The following is a 21,239-nucleotide window of genomic DNA, read 5'->3' as shown; positions in this document are numbered from 1 at the left end:
GGACCCAAGGCGAGGTTCTGTGCACGCCGGGCTGTGGCCCCGCCGGGCTGTGGCCATGGAACTCAGCGCCGAGTACCTCCGCGAGAAGCTGCGGCAGGACCTGGAGGCAGAGCATGTGGTGAGTGCGATGCCGGGAGGTCTCGGGCTGTGGGGAAGGACTCCCGGGCGCGTGCTCCATCGTCCTGGTCTTCTGCCGGCTAGGAGGTGGAGGACACGACTCTGAACCGTTGCGCGACCAGCTTCCGAGTCCTGGTGGTGTCGGCCAAGTTCGAGGGAAAGCCACTGCTCCAGAGACACCGGTGAGCCCAGGGAGCCAGCCTCTCGTCCAGCGAGGCCTCGGGTTCGGGATGGTAGCCCCGGCATCCGCCCTTTCCGGTGGGACCGACTCAACTACCAAAGCCCGGTGATGTCACCCATAGCCCCAAGGGTGCTCCTGCCTTTGTGGTTGGACTTCTGTCCTCTCCTCGAATCCCCACTTCCTGGAGACGTCTCCGATCTCCCTGGTCACAATAGCTTCGGAGCCCACCATCCCAGCCGAGGCCGCTCATTTCCCATTCTCTTCTCTCGCTCCAGGCTGGTGAACGAGTGCTTAGCCGAAGAGCTCCCGCACATCCATGCCTTCGAGCAGAAAACCCTGACCCCAGAGCAGTGGACCCGGCAGCGGCAGGAATGAGGGGCCCAGGCCTGAACAGCCATTAAATTTTAAACCTGGCCCAGCTGTTTTCGGTGTGCTGTTTGAAGACTCTGAGGCCAAGTCAAGGACGTGGCTTTTCCCTGACGCTCCTCCAGCCATTGTTTTGGCAAATTTGGATGGATTTCTTTCCTGAGCCCTCTAGGTCCCATCTTAAACAGATGAAAGTTCTGTTCTCAAAGTCTCTGCTAAGGCTGCCTTGTAAGCCTTCACTATCTATCCTGAGGTCTCTACTGTCACCAAGGTCAGCCCCCAAAAAGCAGGGTATTTCTGCTTTGCCAGCCCTCAGGGCCTGAACATTTTTCTACATTGTCTCTCTCCAGATTCCTGGAGGTAGCAGAGACAAGATACAGAGTTTCTGTCAGGTTGTCAGTCTCTTCACAGGCGCACACTCAAGAGGGGGGATGGGCACGGCGCGTGCTGGTGGGCACGCTGATTTTCAGTCCAGGTCCTCCACAGCTAATTCCCCTCCCCTGTGGACCTAAGGTTTGGTTTGTCTTTTAGACAGGGTCCTGATATGTTTTCCAGGCTGCTTGTAAATTCATGAGCTCAGATGATCCTTTGGTCTTAGTCCTCCGCGCAGCTATGGCTACAGACCATCACCTGCTCAGTCCTTCACCTAGCATCAAGGCTTGTCCCTGCCACTCAGTTTCCTCTGCCTCCACCTTCTCTTGCTTCCGTCAAGTCAAAGAGATTGGTCAAGCTGGGGACATCGAGGCCGGTGCTCATGCCTTCTCCATCCCTGGCATCATTTCCTGAACATTTTCAGTTCCTCTGGAGAACTAGTGATTCAGTCTTCTCACAAGGACCCCAAAAGAGGACAGGAAAGATGCAGAGAGTTGCCTATCCTGGATCCCCAGAGGACAGACCCCTTCACTTCCCAATGACGGCTCTCCTCCAGTCTATAGGGAGAAGGGACTTGCCCAAGATCACATGCCCTGTCAGGGTGAAAGACAAGTGGGCAGGCAGAATGTGCCATTCTCTGTATCCAGGTCATTCCATGGTGTGCTGAAGGGGAAAGGGCTGGGGGTAGAGTCCTGAGTGTTCTTTGTGTTGTATGAATTCAGCCACGGTACCCTCTAGACACGCTCTGTGTCACCTCAGCTCTAGAGTCTCCGACCCTCTAGAACCTCTCTGTGTCACCCCAACTCTGGAGTCTCCGACCCTCTAGAACCTCTCTGTGTCACCCCAGCTCTGGAGTCTCCGACCCTCTAGAACCTCTCTGTGTCACCCCAGCTCTGGAGTCTCTGACCCTCTAGAACCTCTCTGTGTCACCCCAGCTCTGGAGTCTCCGACCCTCTAGAACCTCTCTGTATCACCCCAGCTCTGGAGTCTCTGACCCTCTAGACCTGCTCTGTGTCACCTCAGCTCTAGAGTCTCCCCGCAATCGGGCACCAAAAGCTGCTCTCATACTGAGAATACTTCAAAAAGCATACATTCATATAGCTAGTTGTCAGTGCTTGCCTAGCACCCACAAAGGTTCAGTCTTTAATACCATATAAACCAGGCATTGCGACACACACCTAGAATGGGGCTTGAAAAACAGGCAGAAGCATCAGGTGTTCAGGACCACCTGGAGCTATGTGGCACACGATACACAAAAACAGACACCTTACTCCTGTAGATAGGGTTTAAGAGATCTGTTCCTTTCTGTCTTCCTCAGAAGCCAGGTCCTCTGAAACCCTGAGGCAGGAGAATGCTGTGAATGATGGGGGTCCTTAGCCCATGGTTCCAGAACTGCCCTTCAGCCACCATCACCCCACTCCTTGTTTCAGCCCAGGATCAGACTGTGTCCTTATTTCTGTTTGTCTTTACGGGACATAGTCTGTTTTGTCAAGTTTTTTTTTTTCCCCTTAGTTTTTGTTGTTTTTTGACACAGGGACTCTATGTAGCCTTGACTGCCCTGGAATGCAGAGATCTGCCTGCCTCTGCTTCCAGAGTGCTGAACCTCCGGCATTGTGGGCTCTGCTCCTCGAAGGGCAGCAAGTGCTCTTAACTGCTGAGCTATGTCTCCAACCCAAGACCTAGTTTTACTTGTGTGTCTGTGTAAGTGTATTTGCATGCAGGTGTATACATGCCTATACACATGATTGATGGCCAGAAGAGGCTGCCAGGTGTCTTCTGTCATTTTCTACTTATCCCTTTGAGGTAAGCTCCCTCTGAACCAGTGCTTCCATCTTTAGGCTGGAAGCCAGGCAGCCCCTGTAATCCTGTTTTATCCACATCCCAGCTTGGGTTGCAGGTGTTTGCAAAGTTACCCAGCTTGTTCCGTGGGTGCTGGGATCTGAGTTCTAGTCCTTCTGACTGCAAGGGAAACACTAAACCACTAAGTCACCCCTCCAGCCTCCTGCTTTTGACTATTGTTTGTTACAGTTGTTTTAAAAACAGGGTCTCTCTCTCTCTTCTAGGTTGGCTTTGAACTTCTCATCTCCTGCCATCGCTGAGATTCCAGGTGTGGAGTACCACACTTGGTTTATGTGGGGTTAGGGATGCTGCCAGCCAGACCACACCCAAGCCCCATCTGGTTTGGTTTGGTTTGAGGCAGTGTCTCCCTTTACAGTCACTCTCCATCCCACAGCAATCCCCCGCCTCCCAAGTGCTCAGATCACAGGTGTGAGCCATGTCTGCTCAGAAGTCTTCTTATTTTTGTCCTTTGAGTCTGTAGCTTGAGAAATGTCGGTGTGCACTTGTTGGCTTACCAACAAGCAACAGTAACAGTAGGTTGTATGCAAGTTGTGCTGGAGTTGACCAGAAAATGCTAATTTGGGGTCAGGGCTAGGGGCATGGCTAGAGTGATAGAGAGTTTACATAGCATATTAACGGCTGTGGTCCAGCACTACCAAAGAAAACACATGAAAATTTTGGGGGTGATTGTGGACATTTTGGGGGCCCTAAGATAGGGGTTTGGGCGACTCAGACCTTCCGCTCTGAGGTGGAGCTAGGGTAGAGACCAGTGTCCAGCACTCCACTGCTGCAGCTGTCCTACAAGACAAGGCCCTCTCCTCTGCTATCGTGTGCGTTTGGAAGTGACCCGCAACCTGAATAGGGACAGTGCGTCCATAGAACTGTCGGGGGGGAAGCCTTGGGGCTCGCCAGTTCACCAGTCTGAGAGGTACCAGAAAATAAAGGCGTTTTATTATTGTCGTCTTATTCACCATATGGCCTGAGGGTCGGGTGGGAGCAGAGGGAATGGCTGGCCCAGTGAGGACTCTGGGGTCTTCTACTTGGCCTGAACAGTCTCCTCCAGCCTGTCCAGGCGCTCTTGTAGCTTTTGCACTATGGCGTTCAGATTCCTCACATCCTCCTCCAGCCGTGACACAGTGTCCTAGGAGACCCAGCCCGGCATTAGGCCCAGCTTTCCTGTGGCTTCCAGTCCTCTGACATCAGCTAACCTTTCCAAAGAGCCGAAAGGCTTGGGCCCTTCCTCCCAGCAGATGCTGCCCGGATTACTGCATGCCTGTAAGCTTGCAACCTGGTTTCTTTGTTGTTGTTGTTTTTTCTTTCTTTTCCTTTTTTTCTGTTTTGTTTTTGTTTTTCAAGACAAGGTTTACCTGTATAGCCCTGGCTGTCCTGGAAACTCACTTTGTAAGCCAGGCTGGCCTGGAACTCAGAAATCCGCCTGCCTCTGCCTCCCAAGTGCCAAAGATTAAAGGCGTGCACCACCATTGCCCCGTGCATCCTGGTTTCTAAGGCCTCTGGGTCACCTACCCCTTGCCCTCCAAGAATCTCCCTCCATTAGGGGCTTGGGCATCTGTAAACACTGGACTGTGTGACATTGAGGACACTCACACAGGCTTTGTCCTAGCCCCGCTCCCTGCTCTGCCTCCCCGGCTCCCCACCCGTCTTACCGAGCTAAGAGTGCTACTGGGCTCCGGCGTAGCTCTTCTGCGAGTGCTGTCCAGGCCCCTGTTGACCCTCAGCTCCCTGCTCTTTGGGGGCACGTAGCCATCCTTGAGGGAAATGAGGAGGGGGCCAGCATCCCGACCACCCAGCCACTCCTCAGCTGTGAGGGCAGGGTCGGGTCCTGCAGTGGGTGGATACAGGTCCTCCTGGAACAGGTCCGACTGTGGGCGGGGCCAAGGTTGGTCATGAGAGTGTTTATGTTCCTGCCCCACCCTATAAGCCCCCCATGGTCCTTTCCTGTTCCCCGCATCCTGGGAAGAGCATAGGATTATCAATCACCTTTCTAGGCACTGTCATGGCAATGGGCTCACATTTCCGCTCATGAAGCTTATAGAATCTGTGCAAACAGGAAGATGACGGCACTGTTCAGCATGGCTGACTGGGTGCTGAAGGTCGGTTAGGGTTAGGGGTCGGTCAGTTAGGGGTCAGTCACCTGGCAATCTCACACTTATTCACTTCCAGGCCACGTTTGGGCATGTAGCCCATACCGCGTTGAGACTCCTTGGAACTGAACATAGAAAGATAATGCAGGAACGGAGCCTCGGAAGTGATCTCAAAATACCGGATCGAGCTGTCACCCTGTAGGTGTGGGCAAGAGAGTCACTACCAGCACGGGGCAGACGCCTTTGTGTTCACCAAGCCTCCTTTCCACCTCCCTTGCCCCCAGCCCTCCTGACCGAGTCACCTTGCCACAGAGGTAGACAATGTTGGTATCAGGGTCAAAGAAAGGTAGCAGGACCCCGCTGCTTGTGTCCAGCTCCTGAAGGGACAGTGGCTCCTCCAGGTGCTTCTGTAGAGAAAGGTGGTGGTAGCAACAGGCTGGGTCATGTCAAGTCTCCACTGGACGATAAGTAGGCTAGGGCCCTCAGACTAAGCGTGGAAACCCCCATCTCACAGGTAAACTGAGGCCACGGTTATGTGGTAGGGCAAGCCTCTAGCCTTGATTCCCAGCCTGCGGGGCCCTGTGGTCTCAGCACTCACTGTGTCCCACAGCGCCACCTGCCGCTCACTCATGCGACTGAAGCCCGTGGTTAGAATCTTCCCTTCTGACACAAACACAGCGTGCACTGGCCGAGTTCCCTCGTGGGGCCGGTCCTTTTCCTGAGAGGATAGGAAGGTGGAAGGTCAGCTTCGCACAGTCTCACCAAGGGACTAGACCCCAGTGGGTGCAGGGAGAGCAACATCCAAGGGCTATGGAGTAGGTTTCATGGCAACTTACAGCCACAACAGTGCCTTTGCGGGGCTCGATGATGCGGACACGCTTGTCGCGGCAGGAGGTACAGATGAGAGCGCCGTCCCGGCTCCAGTCCACGCTGTAGATTGTGTCCGGGTGCACATCCGGGCCCAGCGTCAGCACGGCTGCCCCAGTGCCCACATCCCACACCAGGATCACGTTGTCACAACCTGCACGATTGTCCAACATTGAACCAGGAGCCTTTGCCCCCTGTCAGTCTCCGAGCCCTCCCTTCCGCACCCTACGGTACCTGCGCTGAGCAGTACATTCTGGGCTGTGGGGTGCCAGGCCACAATGCCAACCCGCTTGGTGTGGCCCTCCAAGGTGACGACAGGCTCCCTCAAGGGCAGCACCAGGCCCCCATCCGGGATCTCCCACACCTGTAGAAAGGGCCAAGTGAGTCTTTGGGGCTTCAAACACCAGGTGCTTCCTTCAGACCCTTTCAAACCCACATTCCTAACAAGACTCACCATAACTGTGCAGTCCTCGGAGCCACTGGCAATGACGTTGTCATTGTGTGGACACCAGGCGATGTCCAGCACAGGGGCAGTGTGGCCGCAGACCAGGGGCACGTTCTTGTCTACTCGTCCAGTCTGGAGGGCACAACAGGGCTTCTAATGGAGGCGATTTGACCTCCAAACCCCATCCAACCTCCCCACACCCCTGCAAAGGTACACGCAGAGGAAGACTGTGGGGTCCCTGGGAGCACTGGGGTGGGGAAGACTTGGCTTTGTCCTAGTCCTAGGATGGCTAGCACCAAATTACATGAGACTCTGGCTCTCTATCTCAGTGTCATCTGTGGGTACCACGGACCCAGGGTAAGTAAGCATAGGGAGAAGGGGACTGACTATAGGATATGTCCTATAGATTGGGGCCTGGAGGTCTGTCGGATTCCTCTAGACAGCAGCAGAGGTTTGGAAATGGCCTCTTCCGAGGGCCAACTGCTTCCTGTGTAAGGAGCTGTGCAGGGTGCAGGCCCAGCTTCAACCCGACAACCACTTCCTCTTCTCTTCTGCTTCCATCGGCCCTTTTAAGGTAACAACTTGGGGCCTATCTCCCCTTCCTGTTTCCCCCGCTGAAGAGTCCAGGAGTGAACTGGGCTGAAGAGCAGTGGGCTCAGAGGGGAGGAAAAGGTTTGCCCCACCTCCACCTGTGTGTGAACCAGGGGTCACACTCGAGGAGTCCCCAAACCTCACCAGAGCTGAAGCCCTCACTCCCGAGAACACTAGAGCAAGCAAACTTATCCTGAACAGAAAACCCCAGGCTAAAACTTGGAGGCCTGCCCCCTCCCCTGTTTTGTCACCAGAGAGCTTAAGTAGCAAATGGCCCTGTCCTGTTTTACAGATATCAACACAGAACCCCAGGAAGGCTGGGTCCCAGTCACCTACTCAGGACCCCACAGTCTCAATGGACAGCAGAATCCTCCTCAGGAGCACTGAGACTCCAGGAGCTCACCTTGCCGAGGGGTAGCACCAGGAAGGCCCCTCCCCCGCTGGCCTCACAGATCAGAGCCATGAACTTGGGGTTGACAGCGCAGAAGCCACTGTCCCAGGTGGTTTGTGAGACTCGCACATCCTCATAGCACTGGTCAGCCTTGGCTGGCTGTCCAAACACGTGGCGGAATTTGCTGGAGCGAACCACCTGCCGGCTCATCCTGAAGGACACAGATTGTAAACTTTTCTTTAGGTCAATTCCAGCCATACGTTGTCATCCCCAGAGCAAGCCTTGGCCTGGCGTAGAGGGTTCCAGCATCATGTCTGAGGCACCCTGACCTACTACTGTCCATGATTGACAGCTTGCTTATCTCCCTGCTTACCCTCCCCAGTTTTCCTTCTGTCAAACTCCCAGGCACTTCAAGCCACACCCTCAATCCTGCACCATCAGCCCCTACAATAGCCTGATGTGGTGTGGCTCCAAGGGTCTGGTTCTGGACTGAGACACAGTGCCTCCTTCCTAGTGGTCCACACGCCCCGGAGGTGGGTTCCCTTCTATCGACCTCTTCTAGATCCTACATCCTCACACACACACCGAGCTTCCTAAAGGCGGGGCAGAGCTTCTCCCTGGCCTTCCAGCTCAGGGGTGGCACACAGAGGGATGTTCGCTAGCTTGCCTAGGGAGGGATGCGGTGGCAGGATGGCTTCCCCAGGTTTCTGGCTACAAGCAGCAGCAATGGCTTGGGTCCCAGCATCTCCCCAGACCTCTGCTCCTAACCTCCGCTCAGGAAAAAGCAGATGTTCTTCTGAGCCTTCTCTGCTGCCATTAAGCTACACTCAGGAGAGGCTCACCTCGGCCTCCCTGAGGTCCACTAAGATGGTTACCCACTGTGGCTGGGCACCCAGCCAGTGAAGCCCAGGGGCCGCCTCTCTCCTTGTGTTCCAGAGCTCCATCCTTGTGCCCAATCCCTCCACCTTCCTGCTGAGTGAAGGAACCTCGGCTGCGCTGTGGAAGGCATCCTGCCCAGAGCCTCTGTCTACCTCCCCAGTCTCACCCATCTGCTCTGCCTTAATGGGGAGCCCCTTCTTGCTGGGACTCCAGTTCTCGAGCACCCCGGTATCGCCAAGGAGGCTCCCAGGTCTATAAAAAAAGCAGGTGAAGTGCCTGGGTGAAGTCTCCAAGACAGGAAGGGGACATAAGCCCCCAGTGAGCAGTGTGGATTAGGGAGAAGGAAAGGCCAATCCAGAGGTAGGGGCGGAAGATGTGCCCCACCCGGCCTCCTCCCCCACCCAGGTACCGAGCCCGGAAACCACGGAAAGGGGAACTTAGTCTTGTTTTGCACTCAACCCCTTCCTGTCTCAAAGCTCGGAGCAGCTACTTGGCTCACCCCACCCTGCCCCCCCACCCACCAGCTCCCTCCCGGGGACATAGGTTCCGAGCTCAGCTCCGGCCGCTCCCAGGAGCCCACCTCCATCTTGGTCACGATGGTCCTTCTCCCTCACCTTGGAGCACTCCGGGACCTACCTGCCCCTTCGCACTCCCTAGTCCTCGATCCTCCTGGCAGGGCTCACGAACCTCTGTCCCCAGCCTGGTGGCCCTGACAGCTCGCCCGCCCCCACAGTCCTACAGTCCTGCCCCCACACTGGCGCTGGCCCCACAGGTGGCCCATGGCAGCCTTGCCCGGCCCTTGTGACCAGCCCTCCCCCGGCGCCCAGCCTCACCTGCCGCGGAGAGCTGAGCGTGACCCCTCCCAAGTGGAGGAGGAAGGAGAGAAGGATGGAGGAGCCGCAGGCTGGCCGCCGAGGATGCTCTGTCAAGACAATGAATGAGCAGCGGCCGTGCGCCGGCCTCCTCTGGGTGGCAGCGCCCCTTTGGGCGGAGCTCCTGGAGGCCCGGCCCTTCGCTCCGGGGCTGCAAGACTGGGACCCGCTCCCCGCGCAGTCAGCTCCAACCCCCGAACAGATGCTGACGCGAATCAACTCCTCTTTTAATGTCAAAATGCAAAAATATCCCGTTCCTTCATCCCTCCCCCAGCCGCCCGCAGCCTCCTCGAGGTCCTTTCCCTGGCACGGGAGAAAGCTCCAGAAGGGCCGCGTGACAGAGGGGACCTCTCTTGTCGTCGCCCCAGATGGATTTCTGGGAGGCCTCGGGGTCATTTCTCCTTTCTAGGGGTTCAGGGCTTCAGCGAGGACATCCCTGCCCTCTGCTTCACGGGGTTGAGGACCGGAAGAAGTACAATAACGGGTATTGTGGAGCACCTGTTTTGTGCTGGGCTTGAGGAGGCATGTGAGGCACTGCTCCCGCCTCTGAGGCCGTCTGCCACAGTTTAAAGGCCACTGAGTACACGCAGAGGTCTGGGGTGGTGGGTTGTCACTTTAGCAAGGGAAGGGCGAGAAAGGTCTTTGCTGGAACCACTGTTGTGACTCGTGGCTGTCACTCATCTGAGGGACCTTGGGCAGGTTAATTTAATCTCAGCCCCAATTTCCCCTCTATGACAGTCTTACCTGCCTCAGACTGATGATTACTCTCCAAGGGTAGCTGACTGCACAGCCACAGAGTGGCAGGTGCTAACTAGTGTTGGGTCTTACAGCCAGGTGTGATGGCCCACATGACTATGGCGGCAGAAGGATCACAGTAAAACCAAGGCCAGCCTGGTCCACATGTAAGTTCCAGGCCAGGGCTACATAGTGAGACCCTGTTTCAAAAACCCAAGAGATGTTGGCTCTTTTCATTATTATCACTTTCCAAAGCTTTGCGCTCTCCTGGGAGGAAGAGGAAACCCCAGACATGGCTTTGGAGAAGGGCAGGGGCTGAGGCACAGTGTCAGCAAAGCTCCAGGTCACAGGAGCTGATAGTCATCTGTAGTCTGAGTACTCAGGATGCAGAGACAGGAGGTCAGCCTGGGCTACATAGCATGACCCCATCCAAGGAAACTGTTCTTCAAGGCAGAAGCAACTCGAAGAACAGAGGGGGCCTGGCCCGGGGTACACTGATTAGCTGTGTGGTCCTGGCCTCAGGTCTTGTAGGAGAGGAACAAGAAAAGGTGTCCAGCCCACCTCACAGCTAATGGGCTCAAATGAAGTGGTGTAGCCTGAAGTGGTCTGCAGTCAGACAGCACAGGGTTGGCTAGTGCCTGAGGCTCCGCGACTGTAGCCAGGGACTCTACAGTCTCCAGCTAAAGAGATAACAGTAATGGAGCTGAGAACAGAGCTCAGTCGGCAGAACATGTGCATAGCTAGCGTGCATAAAGGCATGATCTCCAGCATCACATAAACTAGGTGCCGGGCTTAGGGGTTAAGAGCACCCGCTGTTCTTGCAGAGGACCAGGATTTGTTTAGTTCCCAGCACCCACACGGTGGCTTGCAACCATCTGTAGGCAGGCATGTAAAACAATCATGCTTATTGACTTAGTCACTGTTCTATTGCTATGAAAAGACACCATGGCCAAGGCAAGCCTTATAAAAGAAAGAATTCAACTAGGAGCTTGCTTAAAAATTTTTTTTTCCGAGACAGGGTTTCTCTGTGTAGTCCTGGCTGTCCTGGAACTCACTCTGTAGACCAGGCTGGCCTCGAACTCAGAAATCCGCCTGCCTCTGCCTCCCAGAGTGCTGGGATTACAGGTGTGCGCCACTACCACCCGGCTTGCTTACAGTTTTAGAGAGTTAGTCCATGATCACCATGGTGGTAACCAGAAAGGCATAGTTGTGGAACAGTAGCTGAGAACTTTACATTCTGATCCACAGGCAGAGAGAGAGACTCAGAGAGAGAGACACAGAGACAGACAGACAGACAGGGCCTGGTGTGGACTTTTGAAACACCAAAGCCCACCCCCAGTGACACACTTCCTCCAGTATGTCTGTATCTATTCCAATAAGGCCACACATTAATCCCAAGCAGTTCCACAACTGGGAACCAAGCATCCAAACATAGCCTCTGGGGCCATCTTTATTCAAACTACCACAGACATAAAATACAACTTAAAAATCTAAACTGTGAGGTAGCAGGCAGACCTCTGATTGTGAGGCCAGCCCGGTCTACCAGAGCTATGAGTTCTCTATGTATGAATTCCGCTACACAGAGAAACTCTGTCTCAGAAAAATAACAGTTAAAAATCTGAAAACAAAACCAGGTAAGATGGTGATTGCCCATAATCTCAACACTTGGGCAGTAGAGGTGGGAGGCTCAGAAATTCCAGATCATTCTTAGCTACATCAAGGAGCTCAAGGCTAGTTTGTGTGTTATGAGATCCTGTCTCAACCCTTTCCTGCAAACAATACTAGCTAGTGTTTATTGTGCAGCTACTGTACACCAGACAGTTCTAAACGTTATAGATTTCCATGCTCACTGGGTATGCTGCTACATACCTGCAATTCCAGTACTATGGAGGCTGAGGCAGGTCACAAGCCTGGGCTACACAGCCAGACCCTATCTCAAACACAAGCAAACAGAAAGTACTATATTCACTTAATCGTAAAAAACACTCTCCACCGTGAGGGTGGCGACCACTTGGTAGTACTCTCTCTTTGGCAGGAAATATATAGACATAGACCACCTTCAGTCCCAGAAGGCCTAGAACTCACACTCAGACAGAGAACTTGGTGAAGCCCTTGTCTTCAGGGGCGGCGAGCCTTTCAGGCTAGCGAGAGAAAGCTAGGCGGTTGCACGGGCCCTTAGATGTCAGGCACAGTCTGCAGTAAGGGAAGGGGAAGATATCGTGAAGACAGGAAGCTGTTGTAGAGAACAGACACAGAAACTAGTGGGAGGAAGTTCTCCAAAGCAGATGTCTACAGAACACAAGAATGAGTGTCAGCTCAGTGACAGGTGGCCCCAGCTTCTCACTAATAGGAGTGTGTGTGCACGTGTACATGTGTGTATACCAACTCAGAGACCAAACTCAGAGCCTCGAGAATACCAGGCAAGCATTGTGCCTGCCACTAGGCTATCCCCCCAGTCCTCATCTGTGACATCACCTTGGTTCTCCTTTAGGGATGTAGCATTCCATCATACCATCTGGGGTTCATCTGTGGCCATGCTTCTCTGTCTAGTAAACCCCCCCTTCCCTGGCCTAGCTGTGGGAAGATCACTGATTTGATCTGTGCCGTGAGAAAGAGTCTCATCTTGGAGCTGTGCAGGGTGGGAAAAGTCCTCTTTGCACTGACTATGAAAGCACAACCCTAAGAGAAGAGCATCTTGTCACCATGTAGGAAAAAACTACCCGGAATAGCCCATGTAGAGAACTGGAGAGGCAAGACACAAAGACAGATCCTGTGCATCACTGGCAGGTCGGGATCAATCCATGCCAGAATCACTCGACCTTTCTGTATAGTGATATATAAGTTAGAATATCCCAACACACCTAAACTAGTAAGTTTGAGTTCCAACTGGTCTAGCTTCCCTGGAGGGAGACACTATCACAGACCCAAGCAGCTAAATATGTACAGTAAAGACAGACAGAAATATAAGAAGTCCAAAGTCCTGCAGGAGGTTCTTAAGGCTTTCTCTAGTCTGTCTGCCTCTAAAGAGGTTGTGGAATGTGACAGTGTTCAAAGGTCTGGAGAGACCTCACTGCTGTTTCTCGTGGCTCCTCGCCAAGTGACGTTGACTTTTCTACAAAGAACATAACTTGCTAGTTTTGTGGCATAGGAAGACAAACACAGGGTATGAAACGTCTATGTGGCTCTGGTATCATCTGTCCTTCATGCAAAACAAGCCTTCCTGACAACAGGCGTGCCCACCTATGAGAGGACAGCAGAAGCACAAAAGAGAACAAGACACGCCTGAGGACTACGTTCCAGACCTGCCCCGAGGGTGAGCTACCTGTGAAGGGAGCAGGCTATCCTTCAAGTAAAGACATTCACTTATGTGAAACATCAAATTACCTGCCTCAGTTGCTGTTCTGTTGCTGTGATAAGACACCACAGCCAAGGCAACTTAGGAAAGAAAATGTTTAATTGGGCTTACGGTTTCAGAGGGTTAGAGCCCGTGCTGTCAAAGCAAAGGCATGGCAGCAGAAACAACCCACATCTTTGTACCCAGCTGTGAAGCCGAGAAAGAAGGCACTGGGAGTGTCTGGCACTGGGTGCATGAGTGTCATGAAACCTCAAAAGCTGTCCCTAGTGACACTCCTCCTCATCCTTCCCAAACAAACCATCAGTTGAGAACCAAGAATTCAGACATATGAGCCTATGGGGTTCATTCTCATTCAAACCAGCATGGAGAGTTAGGATAGCTAATTAAAATTGGAGAAGGAAAACCTGTGTTCTGGGCTGGAGAGACGCTACATGGTTAAGAGCACTTGCTCCTTTTGTGTAGGACCCAGGTTTAGTTCTCAGTACCCATGTAGTGGCTCACAACTGTCTTTAAGTCCAAAAAGACAGACTTGGTGGAACACTCCTTTAATCCCAGCACTTGTGAGACAGATGCAGCCAGATCTCTGTGAATCTGAGGCCAGCCTGATCTACATAGTGAGTTCCAGGACAGCCAGGACTACATAAAGAAATCTAAACAAAACAAAGCAGGAAAGTCCAGTTCCGGGACATCCAACTCTGTCTTCTGGCTTCCATGGACACTGCACACATGTAGCTCACAGACATGTGTGTAGGCAAAACACCCACATGCATAAAATAAAAATAAAATTATAAAAAGAGCCTGTGGTTGCTTCAGCCATGGTTACCAAGGAATTTTGAGAATATCTAGCAAACTGCTGCTGTTGACACAACCCTTCTTTGTGAATTTATTGTTACCCAATACATTCTGACATTAAGGGAAGACACAAACCTATTCCCCAACCCTCTCTCTCTCTCTCTCTCTCTCTCTCTCTCTCTCTCTCTCTCTCTCTGACAGATCTCACCATATAACTTGTTGGACTCAAACTCATATAGACCAGGCTGGCATCAAACTTACAGAGATCTGCCTACCTGCCTTTGCTTCCCAAGTAAAGGTCTACACCACCATGCCCAGCCTGTCTATGTTCCTGTGCTCATTCCAAACAAATTTTTTTAACTATGCCTGTGAGATGGCTCAGTGGGCAAAGACACTTGGCCATCTAACCTGACCATCATAGTGTGGTCCCTGGAACCCACATGGCAGAAAGATAGAATGGGTTACTAAAAATTCTCCTCTAACTTCTACACACAGTGTGGCAATACAAACACACACACACACAGAGAGAGAGAGAGACAGAGAGACAGAGAGAGACAGAGACAGTAAGTGTCAGGAGAAGCTGCAGCCCCAAACCCCTTCCCGCCCCCTCAACCTGCCTGTTCACACTCGAGCTTTGTGACTGGCTAGTTTCTGCTTGGCCTTCACTTCCTCATCAGCATCTTTCTCCCTGCTTGAGGCTTCTGCCTCTGCCGTGCCACAGACACCGCCTGAACAAGGCCAATGTGACAATAAGATAAAATGCTTCTTTTTGGTTGTCTAATATTATAACCTATTTAGAATCATTTTTGTTCTGATTTTACTTTAGGTGTTGATAGCAAAGTTTTGTAGACTTTATAAACAGCAGACATTCTTTTTTTTAAAGATTTATTTATTATTATATGTAAGCACACTGTAGCTGTCTTCAGACACTCTGGAAGAGGGCATCAGATCTCATTATGGATGGTTGTGAGCCACCATGTGGTTGATGGGATTTGAACTCAGGACCTTCGGAAGAGCAGTCAGTGCTCTTAACCACTGAGCCATCTCTCCAGCCCAACAACAAACATTCTTATTCTTTTCCACATTATGTTTTATTTGGAAATTCCTGTATGTCTAAATCTTGATCTAAAGTTGAGACTAAAGTATCTGCAAAACAAACAAACAAACAAACAAAAACCCACCATAAATAAGAAACATTGTAAGCCGGGCTGTGGTGGCGCACGCCTGTAATCCCAGCACTCCGGGAGGCAGAGTTCGAGGCCAGCCTGGTCTACAGAGTGAGTTCCAGGACAGCTAGGGCTATACAGAGAAACCCTGTCTTGGAGAGAGAGAGAGAGAGAGAGAGAGAGAGAGAGAGTCTGGCATGTTTACTGTGTTAGCCATTAAGACCTAGGTAAAATATTAAGGCCTAGGCCTAGGTAACTGTTACCTTTCTAGCCTGCCAATTTGTGCTGTTACTAATATTGTATGGAAACTTTCTTACATGCTGTTATTGCTGTTAACTAGGGTGTTCTATGCTTTGGTGTTCTTGGAAGCTAATCACAACAGAAGCCAGTTAGAACTGCTTTGTGTAGTTAGCCACAAAAAGCGTGGACCCAAACCACTTCCTGCATCTGTGTATGAGCTTTTATGGTTTTTGCCTTTATAAGATGCCCCTGGGGTGGATCCCAATATATGAGAGACATGAGCATCTATTTAGAATAAGGCTTCCATTTAAATAGGGGTTGAGTAAAGTTTAAGTTCCCGAGACCTCCCTGGGAACTGACATCCTACTTGGCAGAAAGAGACACGTACATGGGTGACTGACATCTGGTTGACAAGTTAAGACATGACTGTTAGACAAGACAGGTCCCCTGCCTCAGTTGAATACCCCAACCAATGGGAGCAGGATATGTGCACAACAAAGATGTGTTCCTAAGGAAATCCCCTATCCCTAAACCCTGATTGGTGGAGTAACTTGGCACAGATGTTTGTGGATTTTAGGCCTAAAAGCCTATAGGATCTGACTGAGTGTCACAGGCAGCTCCAGAGTCTGGAAGGGCTCTGATGGACCAGTCCTGGGGTGCATGCTCAGTAAACTCTCCCTGTCTGACTGAGATTGCCAGTGTTCAGGTGGTTTGTGAGGCGACTCTTGGACCCTAACATTAGCTACTTACTGTTGCCGTGATAAAGCACCATGAGCAAAGGCAACTTAGGAAGTCTAATCCCTCCAGAACCAACTTATGGTTCCGGAGACTTCACTGTGGCAGGGAGATGAGCAGGAAGCATGGGGCAGGTCAGCTCAGAGCCCACCCCTAGTGAGGCTCGTCCTCAAGCAAGACCGCCTCCCAGAGGCTCCACAAACTCTGCAAACCGCATCACCAACTGGGAACCAAGGGTTCAAATAGCGGAGACTGTAGGGACATCCTCATTCAAACAACCGCACTGGCCAATGCCTTTAATTTTAACCTCTAGAAGGGATGGGAAGGTTTGTTTTTAATGGGTTCAAGGCTAGCCTGATCATCATAGAGAGTTTCAGGACAACCAGGGCTACATAGTGAGATGTCTTAACATAAATCAAATCAAATCAAATCAAAGAAAGAAAGAAAGAAAAACGATTGCTGTGTGTTGAGAGAGATGGGTCAGTGTGTACAGACACTTCCTATGTGAGTCTGCTAACCAGGCTCAGTCCATAAACCCTCATTGGAAGGAGAGAGATGGCTCTACAGTGGCCCACCTCCTCAAAGTTGTCTTTTGACTTTCTCCTGTGCATTCCCCCTCCCCCCTCCCCTACCTCTCTCTCACACACATATATACACACACTAAAAACTTTTTAAAAATTAGTTTAAAAGTTGTATGGAAATAGCTAAATTTTGCATATTGGCTTTAAAATCTCTGACATTGCTATTTTTATAAACTAATCTATTTTTGGTCAAAATATATAGTATATCTTGGGCATGGTGGCACAAACCATTAATTTTGTACTGAAGAGGTAGAAGCAAGTGGATCTTTGTGTATTCAAAGCTAGCCTGATCTACATAGTGAGTTCCATGCCAGCAGGGATAAATAGTGAGACCCTGCCTTAAATAAACAAAAAAACAAACAAACAAATAAATAAAGCATGCCAAGCAGTGGTGGCACACATGCCTTTAATCCCAACATTCAGAAAGCAGAGGCAGGCAGAGCTCTGGGTTCAAGGTAAGCCTGGGGTACACAGCCAGTTCAGGACAGTCAGGGCTACACAGAGAGACTCTTTATTGAAAAAGACAGGAAGGAAGGAAGGAAGGAAGGAAGGAAGGAAGGAAGGAAGGAAGGAAGGAAGGAAGGAAGGAAGGGAGGGAGGGAGGGAGGGAGGGAGGGAGGGGGAGAGGGGGAGAGAGAGAGAGAGAGAGAGAGAGAGAGAGAGAGAGAGAGAGAGAGAGAGTCTTAAAATGTGTATGTAAGCCAGGCAGTATTGGAACATGCCTTTAATCCCAGCACTCAGGAGGCAGTGGTAGCAGATATATAAGTCTGAGGCCAACCTGGTCTACAGAGTGAGTTCCAGGACAGCCAGGGCTACACAGAGAAATCCTGTCTCAAAAGAATTAAAATTAATTAAATTAATTAAATGTATTAAAAAATTAAAAATAAATTAAGAATTAAAATGTGTGTGCATACCCTCCCTGTGTTGGAGGAAAAGATGTACATTTTAAAATTTTAAACTAGGGCTTAACTGCAAACACAGTATTGCAAATCTCCAGAATGCTTTGTCTTGCTTAATTCAAATGGTATATCCACTGGACAGCAGCTGCTCAAACCCCTGGAAACTAACATTCTGGTTTCTGTTTCTAAGTGTAACAATTTTGATGCCTCATAATAGACCCCACAGTGTTTGTACCCTGTATCTCGCTACTTCACTAGACACAATGTTTTCTTTTCTTTTTAAAAATAATTTGACTGTTTCTTTGTGAATTTTACATCATGTACCCCAGTCCCACCCATTTCTCCTTCCCCCCAACAGAGAAAAAAATCTGTTGTAGAAGCTGCATTATGCTACAGTGTTTCCCACAGCAGGCCCTTTCCTCCACACTTCTTTGCTTACAGATGTTCATTGCAATAACTCGTTGGTCTGATATGAGGCCTCTGGCTTTTGCTACTCTATCAATACTGCATCCTCACTGGGACTCCTCTTGGAGATCCTGTCATGGAGATCTGGTAGTTTTGGATCTGTAGGACCAGCCCCTTAGTGCAGCAGTTAATTGATGGGGTAGATGTTGGGGTGAGCAGTTCAGGCCTGAAGGTAGGCCTGAGAGGTATCTGAGCTGGTCAGTCCACCCCCTTTCTCCCTGTCACCCTCTTAGGGCCTGCTCACCAGCAACATTTCCCCAGGCCTCACCCCCCACCCCAACCAGGGCCAGCTCTACCCTGCTGCCCAGGTGAGATTCAGACACTGCTCTCACAAGCGTTGGAACCAGGGAGACACATGGCCAGTTTTCCTATTCTCATGACCCCTGGGCCAGCCGCCATAGATGATGAGGGACAAGGGACAGGGAGATAGGCAGCTCTCCTTCATCCTTACAACCACACAGCAGACAAGGGCAGAGCCAGCTCCCCTGTGCCCCTTTTTGGGAGCCCCAGCCCAGGGCCAACTCTACCGTAGACACAATGTTTTCAAGTTTTGCCTGTGTGGTAGCATATGATAAAATTCTTTCTATAGATGAGAATAATAGTCCACTTGTATGTAAGTATTACAATTCCTTTTTACTAGGTTCTCTTTCTATGTGTGTGTGTGTGTGTGAGAGAGAGAGAGAGAGAGAGAGAGAGAGAGAGAGAGAGCCTGTGTGTGTGTGTGTGTGTGTGTGCATGTGTGTGTGCACACACACACACGAAGCACATCTGTGGTAGGGGCCACATGGGTGCCAATCCTTACCTCCCAGCTCATTTGTGCCAGGGTCTCTCTTTTTTTTTTTTTTTCACTTTTTTTTTATTCGATATATTTTTTATTTACATTTCAAATGATTTCCCCTTTTCTGGTCCCCCACTCCCCGAAAGTCACATAAGCCCCCTTCCCTCCCCCTGTTCTCCCACCCACCCCTTCCCACTTCCCTGTTCTGGTTTTGCCTTATACTGTTACACTGAGTCTTTCCAGAACCAGGGGCCACTCCTCCATTCTTCTTGTACCTCATTTGATGAACCAGGGTCTCTCTTGTTCCCCACCATACAAGCTGGCTCAATGTGTGTCCAGCAAGTCTCCTGTCGATACCTCCCCATCTTCTTTTTTTTTTCTTTTCTTTTCTTTTTTTTTTTTTTCCACCCGAGACAGGGTTTCTCTATGTAGCCCTGGCTGTCCTGGAACTCACTCTGTAGACCAGGTTGGCCTTGAACTCAGAAATCCGCCTGCCTCTGCCTCCCAGAGTGCTGGGATTACAGGCGTGCGCCACCACTGCCCGGCTACCTCCCCAACTTCTTGTAAGGGGTGCTGGGATTACAGACTCACCCCACTGTATTGAGTTTTACATGGATTCGGGGATCTGAACCCAGGTTGTCAGTCTCAACTGGGCAAGCAGTTAACCAGCTAGGACATCTCTCTCTCCCCATACTTTCTTTATTCAGCCATCAATAGGTATTTCGGCTGTTTCCATCTTTGAGCAATTATAAATAGTACTGTTTGGGAGTCTGATCTCAGTTCTTCTGGACTCTCTGAAGCAGACGCGGTTCTATATTTACCTTTTGGAGCAACCACTACAGTGCTCTCCAGAGGAGCTACACCTCTTTACATTTTTTTTTTTTTTATTTAGAGAGTCTTCAAAATGGCTCAGAGGGTGCTTGTCACTAAGCCAGATGACCCAAGTTTGATCCCTGGGTCCCACATGGAAGGAGGGTATGGACCCTCACAAGTTGTCTTCTGACCCCCACACATGCTAAATAAATGTCTGTGTGGGCATGTTCAAGCCTGAGTAGACACACTGTGGCACATATGTGGAGGACAGAGGCTTCTACCTTTCATCTTATCTACACGACATGGTCTCTCTGCCATTGTCTGCTGCCGGAGTATCAGACTAGCTGGCCTTTGTGCTCCAGAGAACTCTGCTGTCTCCACCTCAGTCTTGCTGGAGGAGTTCTGGAATTATGGAGAAACAATACTGCACCCAGATTTACCCAGGTTCACACTTGGCTTCTCCTTCCTGAACAGCACACACTCTAGTCACTGACTCTCCTGTCACGCCTGCAGCTGTGCCCTTTACGTGCTCACCAACAAAGAGTACATGAATTGAAAAAAAAAAATGGAGCCGGGCGGTGGTGGCGCATGCCTGTAATCCCAGCACTTGGTAGGCAGAGGCAGGCGGATTTCTGAGTTCGAGGCTAGCCTGGTCTACAGAGTGAGTTCCAGGACAGCCAGGACTACACAGAGAAACCCTGTCTCGAAAAAACCAAATCCAAAAAAAAAAAAGGAAAAAAAAAGGAAAAAAAGGTATTTGTTAGTGTCTGCATGTACTATGCACGAGTAGACGTCAAAGGACAGCGCCTTCAGAGGGTCAGAACCTCCCACTTCACCAACAAGGACTGTTTGGATTGAGCTCGGATGTCAGGCACACTGGTCTCCTGTGCTATCTCATTGGTCCCAAGGTTTATATTTCTCTACACTCTTTTGTTACTGTTGCCTTTTGAGACAGTTTCTCTGTGTAGCCCTGGCTATTTTGGAACTTCTCTGTAAACCAGGCTAACCTTGAACTCATAGCCCCTCCTGCCTCTGCCGCCAGGATTAAAGGCGTGGCCACCACCATTTCTTCACACTCTTGCCATCACTTAGTTTTTCTGATTCTTCCGTGCTTATGTGCTTATCGTAGTGGTCCTAACGGTGGTGAGGGGAAATCTCACTGTGGCTCTCAGTTCTTCTCCAAAATAATTAATCTTCAGTGACTCCCTCAGGATGTTCTGTGAATGAAGTCATTTGCAATCATAGTTTTAATTCCTCTTTTCCTTTCTTGGGATCAAACTTAGGGTCTCATGCCTGCTAGGTAAGTGGTCTACATTGGAGCTATAAACTGTCAAGCTATAGTTCTAACTCTTGAGTACCTCTTATATAATTTTCTTCCCTGGTTTTCATACATAGACTTTATTTTCAAACTTCAACTATCTGTAAGGAATGTTTGTATTTATTTGGGGGAGTGTAGTCTGTGATACAATGTATCCTCCCTCCACTCCCCTGGGCACCCCAAGACACCCTCTCCTACTCTCATGCCCTCTTCTGTTGTAACATACTGAGTCCAGTTGCGCGGCCTTCTGGAGTGTCGTCTGACTTTGTTGGCTTGATCTCATGCAGGTGACCACAGCTGCTGTGAGGGCAGCGATCACGTCCCGTCCAGAAGACAGCGT

At 50.7% G+C, this 21,239-nt stretch overlaps 2 protein-coding genes across 3 annotated transcripts; one reads left to right on the top strand and one right to left on the bottom strand.

The window, feature by feature from the left end:
• Positions 1 to 25: 25 nt before the first annotated feature.
• On the top strand, positions 26 to 712 carry Bola2b (bolA family member 2B). Its single transcript, XM_052199032.1, has 3 exons — positions 26 to 118; positions 202 to 299; positions 574 to 712. Exons 1-3 carry the CDS (start codon positions 56 to 58, stop codon positions 671 to 673), a joined length of 261 nt encoding a protein of 86 aa, XP_052054992.1. The 5' UTR covers positions 26 to 55; the 3' UTR covers positions 674 to 712.
• Positions 713 to 3,804: 3,092 nt separating this feature from the next.
• Positions 3,805 to 9,101, bottom strand: Coro1a (coronin 1A). Of its 2 annotated transcripts, none has more exons than XM_052198999.1 (11): positions 8,984 to 9,101; positions 7,284 to 7,482; positions 6,299 to 6,421; positions 6,079 to 6,208; positions 5,814 to 5,998; positions 5,576 to 5,695; positions 5,280 to 5,384; positions 5,028 to 5,173; positions 4,874 to 4,931; positions 4,540 to 4,755; positions 3,805 to 4,016 (listed from the first exon to the last, which is right to left on the bottom strand). In XM_052198999.1, the coding sequence occupies exons 2-11, from the start codon at positions 7,479 to 7,481 to the stop codon at positions 3,912 to 3,914; spliced, it is 1,386 nt and encodes a 461-aa protein (XP_052054959.1). In that variant the 5' UTR covers position 7,482; positions 8,984 to 9,101; the 3' UTR covers positions 3,805 to 3,911. The 2 variants fall into 2 exon arrangements, with proteins under 2 accessions (XP_052054959.1, XP_052054968.1); XM_052199008.1 differs by lacking the exon at positions 8,984 to 9,101 and adding an exon at positions 8,317 to 8,488.
• Between the last annotated feature and the right edge of the window lie 12,138 nt (positions 9,102 to 21,239).

The sequence above is a fragment of the Apodemus sylvaticus genome, chromosome 1, assembly GCF_947179515.1.
Source record: "Apodemus sylvaticus chromosome 1, mApoSyl1.1, whole genome shotgun sequence".
In the NCBI taxonomy this organism is placed as follows: domain Eukaryota; kingdom Metazoa; phylum Chordata; class Mammalia; order Rodentia; family Muridae; genus Apodemus; species Apodemus sylvaticus.
This window is presented reverse-complemented; position numbering and strand designations above follow the sequence as displayed.

What these genes read in the sequence shown, in the direction of transcription:
- Coro1a (XM_052198999.1), bottom strand. Translation starts at nt 7,481, where the DNA reads ATGAGCCGGCAGGTGGTTCGCTCCAGCAAATTCCGCCACGTGTTTGGA. An exon ending in TGGTGCTACCCCTCGGCAAG is followed by an intron (nt 6,422 to 7,283) that starts GTGAGCTCCTGG and finishes TGTGCCCTCCAG; the next exon opens with ACTGGACGAGTAGACAAGAA. An exon ending in CCATGACAGTGCCTAGAAAG is followed by an intron (nt 4,756 to 4,873) that starts GTGATTGATAAT and finishes CCCCGCCCACAG; the next exon opens with TCGGACCTGTTCCAGGAGGA.
- Bola2b (XM_052199032.1), top strand. Translation starts at nt 56, where the DNA reads ATGGAACTCAGCGCCGAGTACCTCCGCGAGAAGCTGCGGCAGGACCTG. An exon ending in ACCTGGAGGCAGAGCATGTG is followed by an intron (nt 119 to 201) that starts GTGAGTGCGATG and finishes TCTGCCGGCTAG; the next exon opens with GAGGTGGAGGACACGACTCT. An exon ending in CCACTGCTCCAGAGACACCG is followed by an intron (nt 300 to 573) that starts GTGAGCCCAGGG and finishes CTCTCGCTCCAG; the next exon opens with GCTGGTGAACGAGTGCTTAG.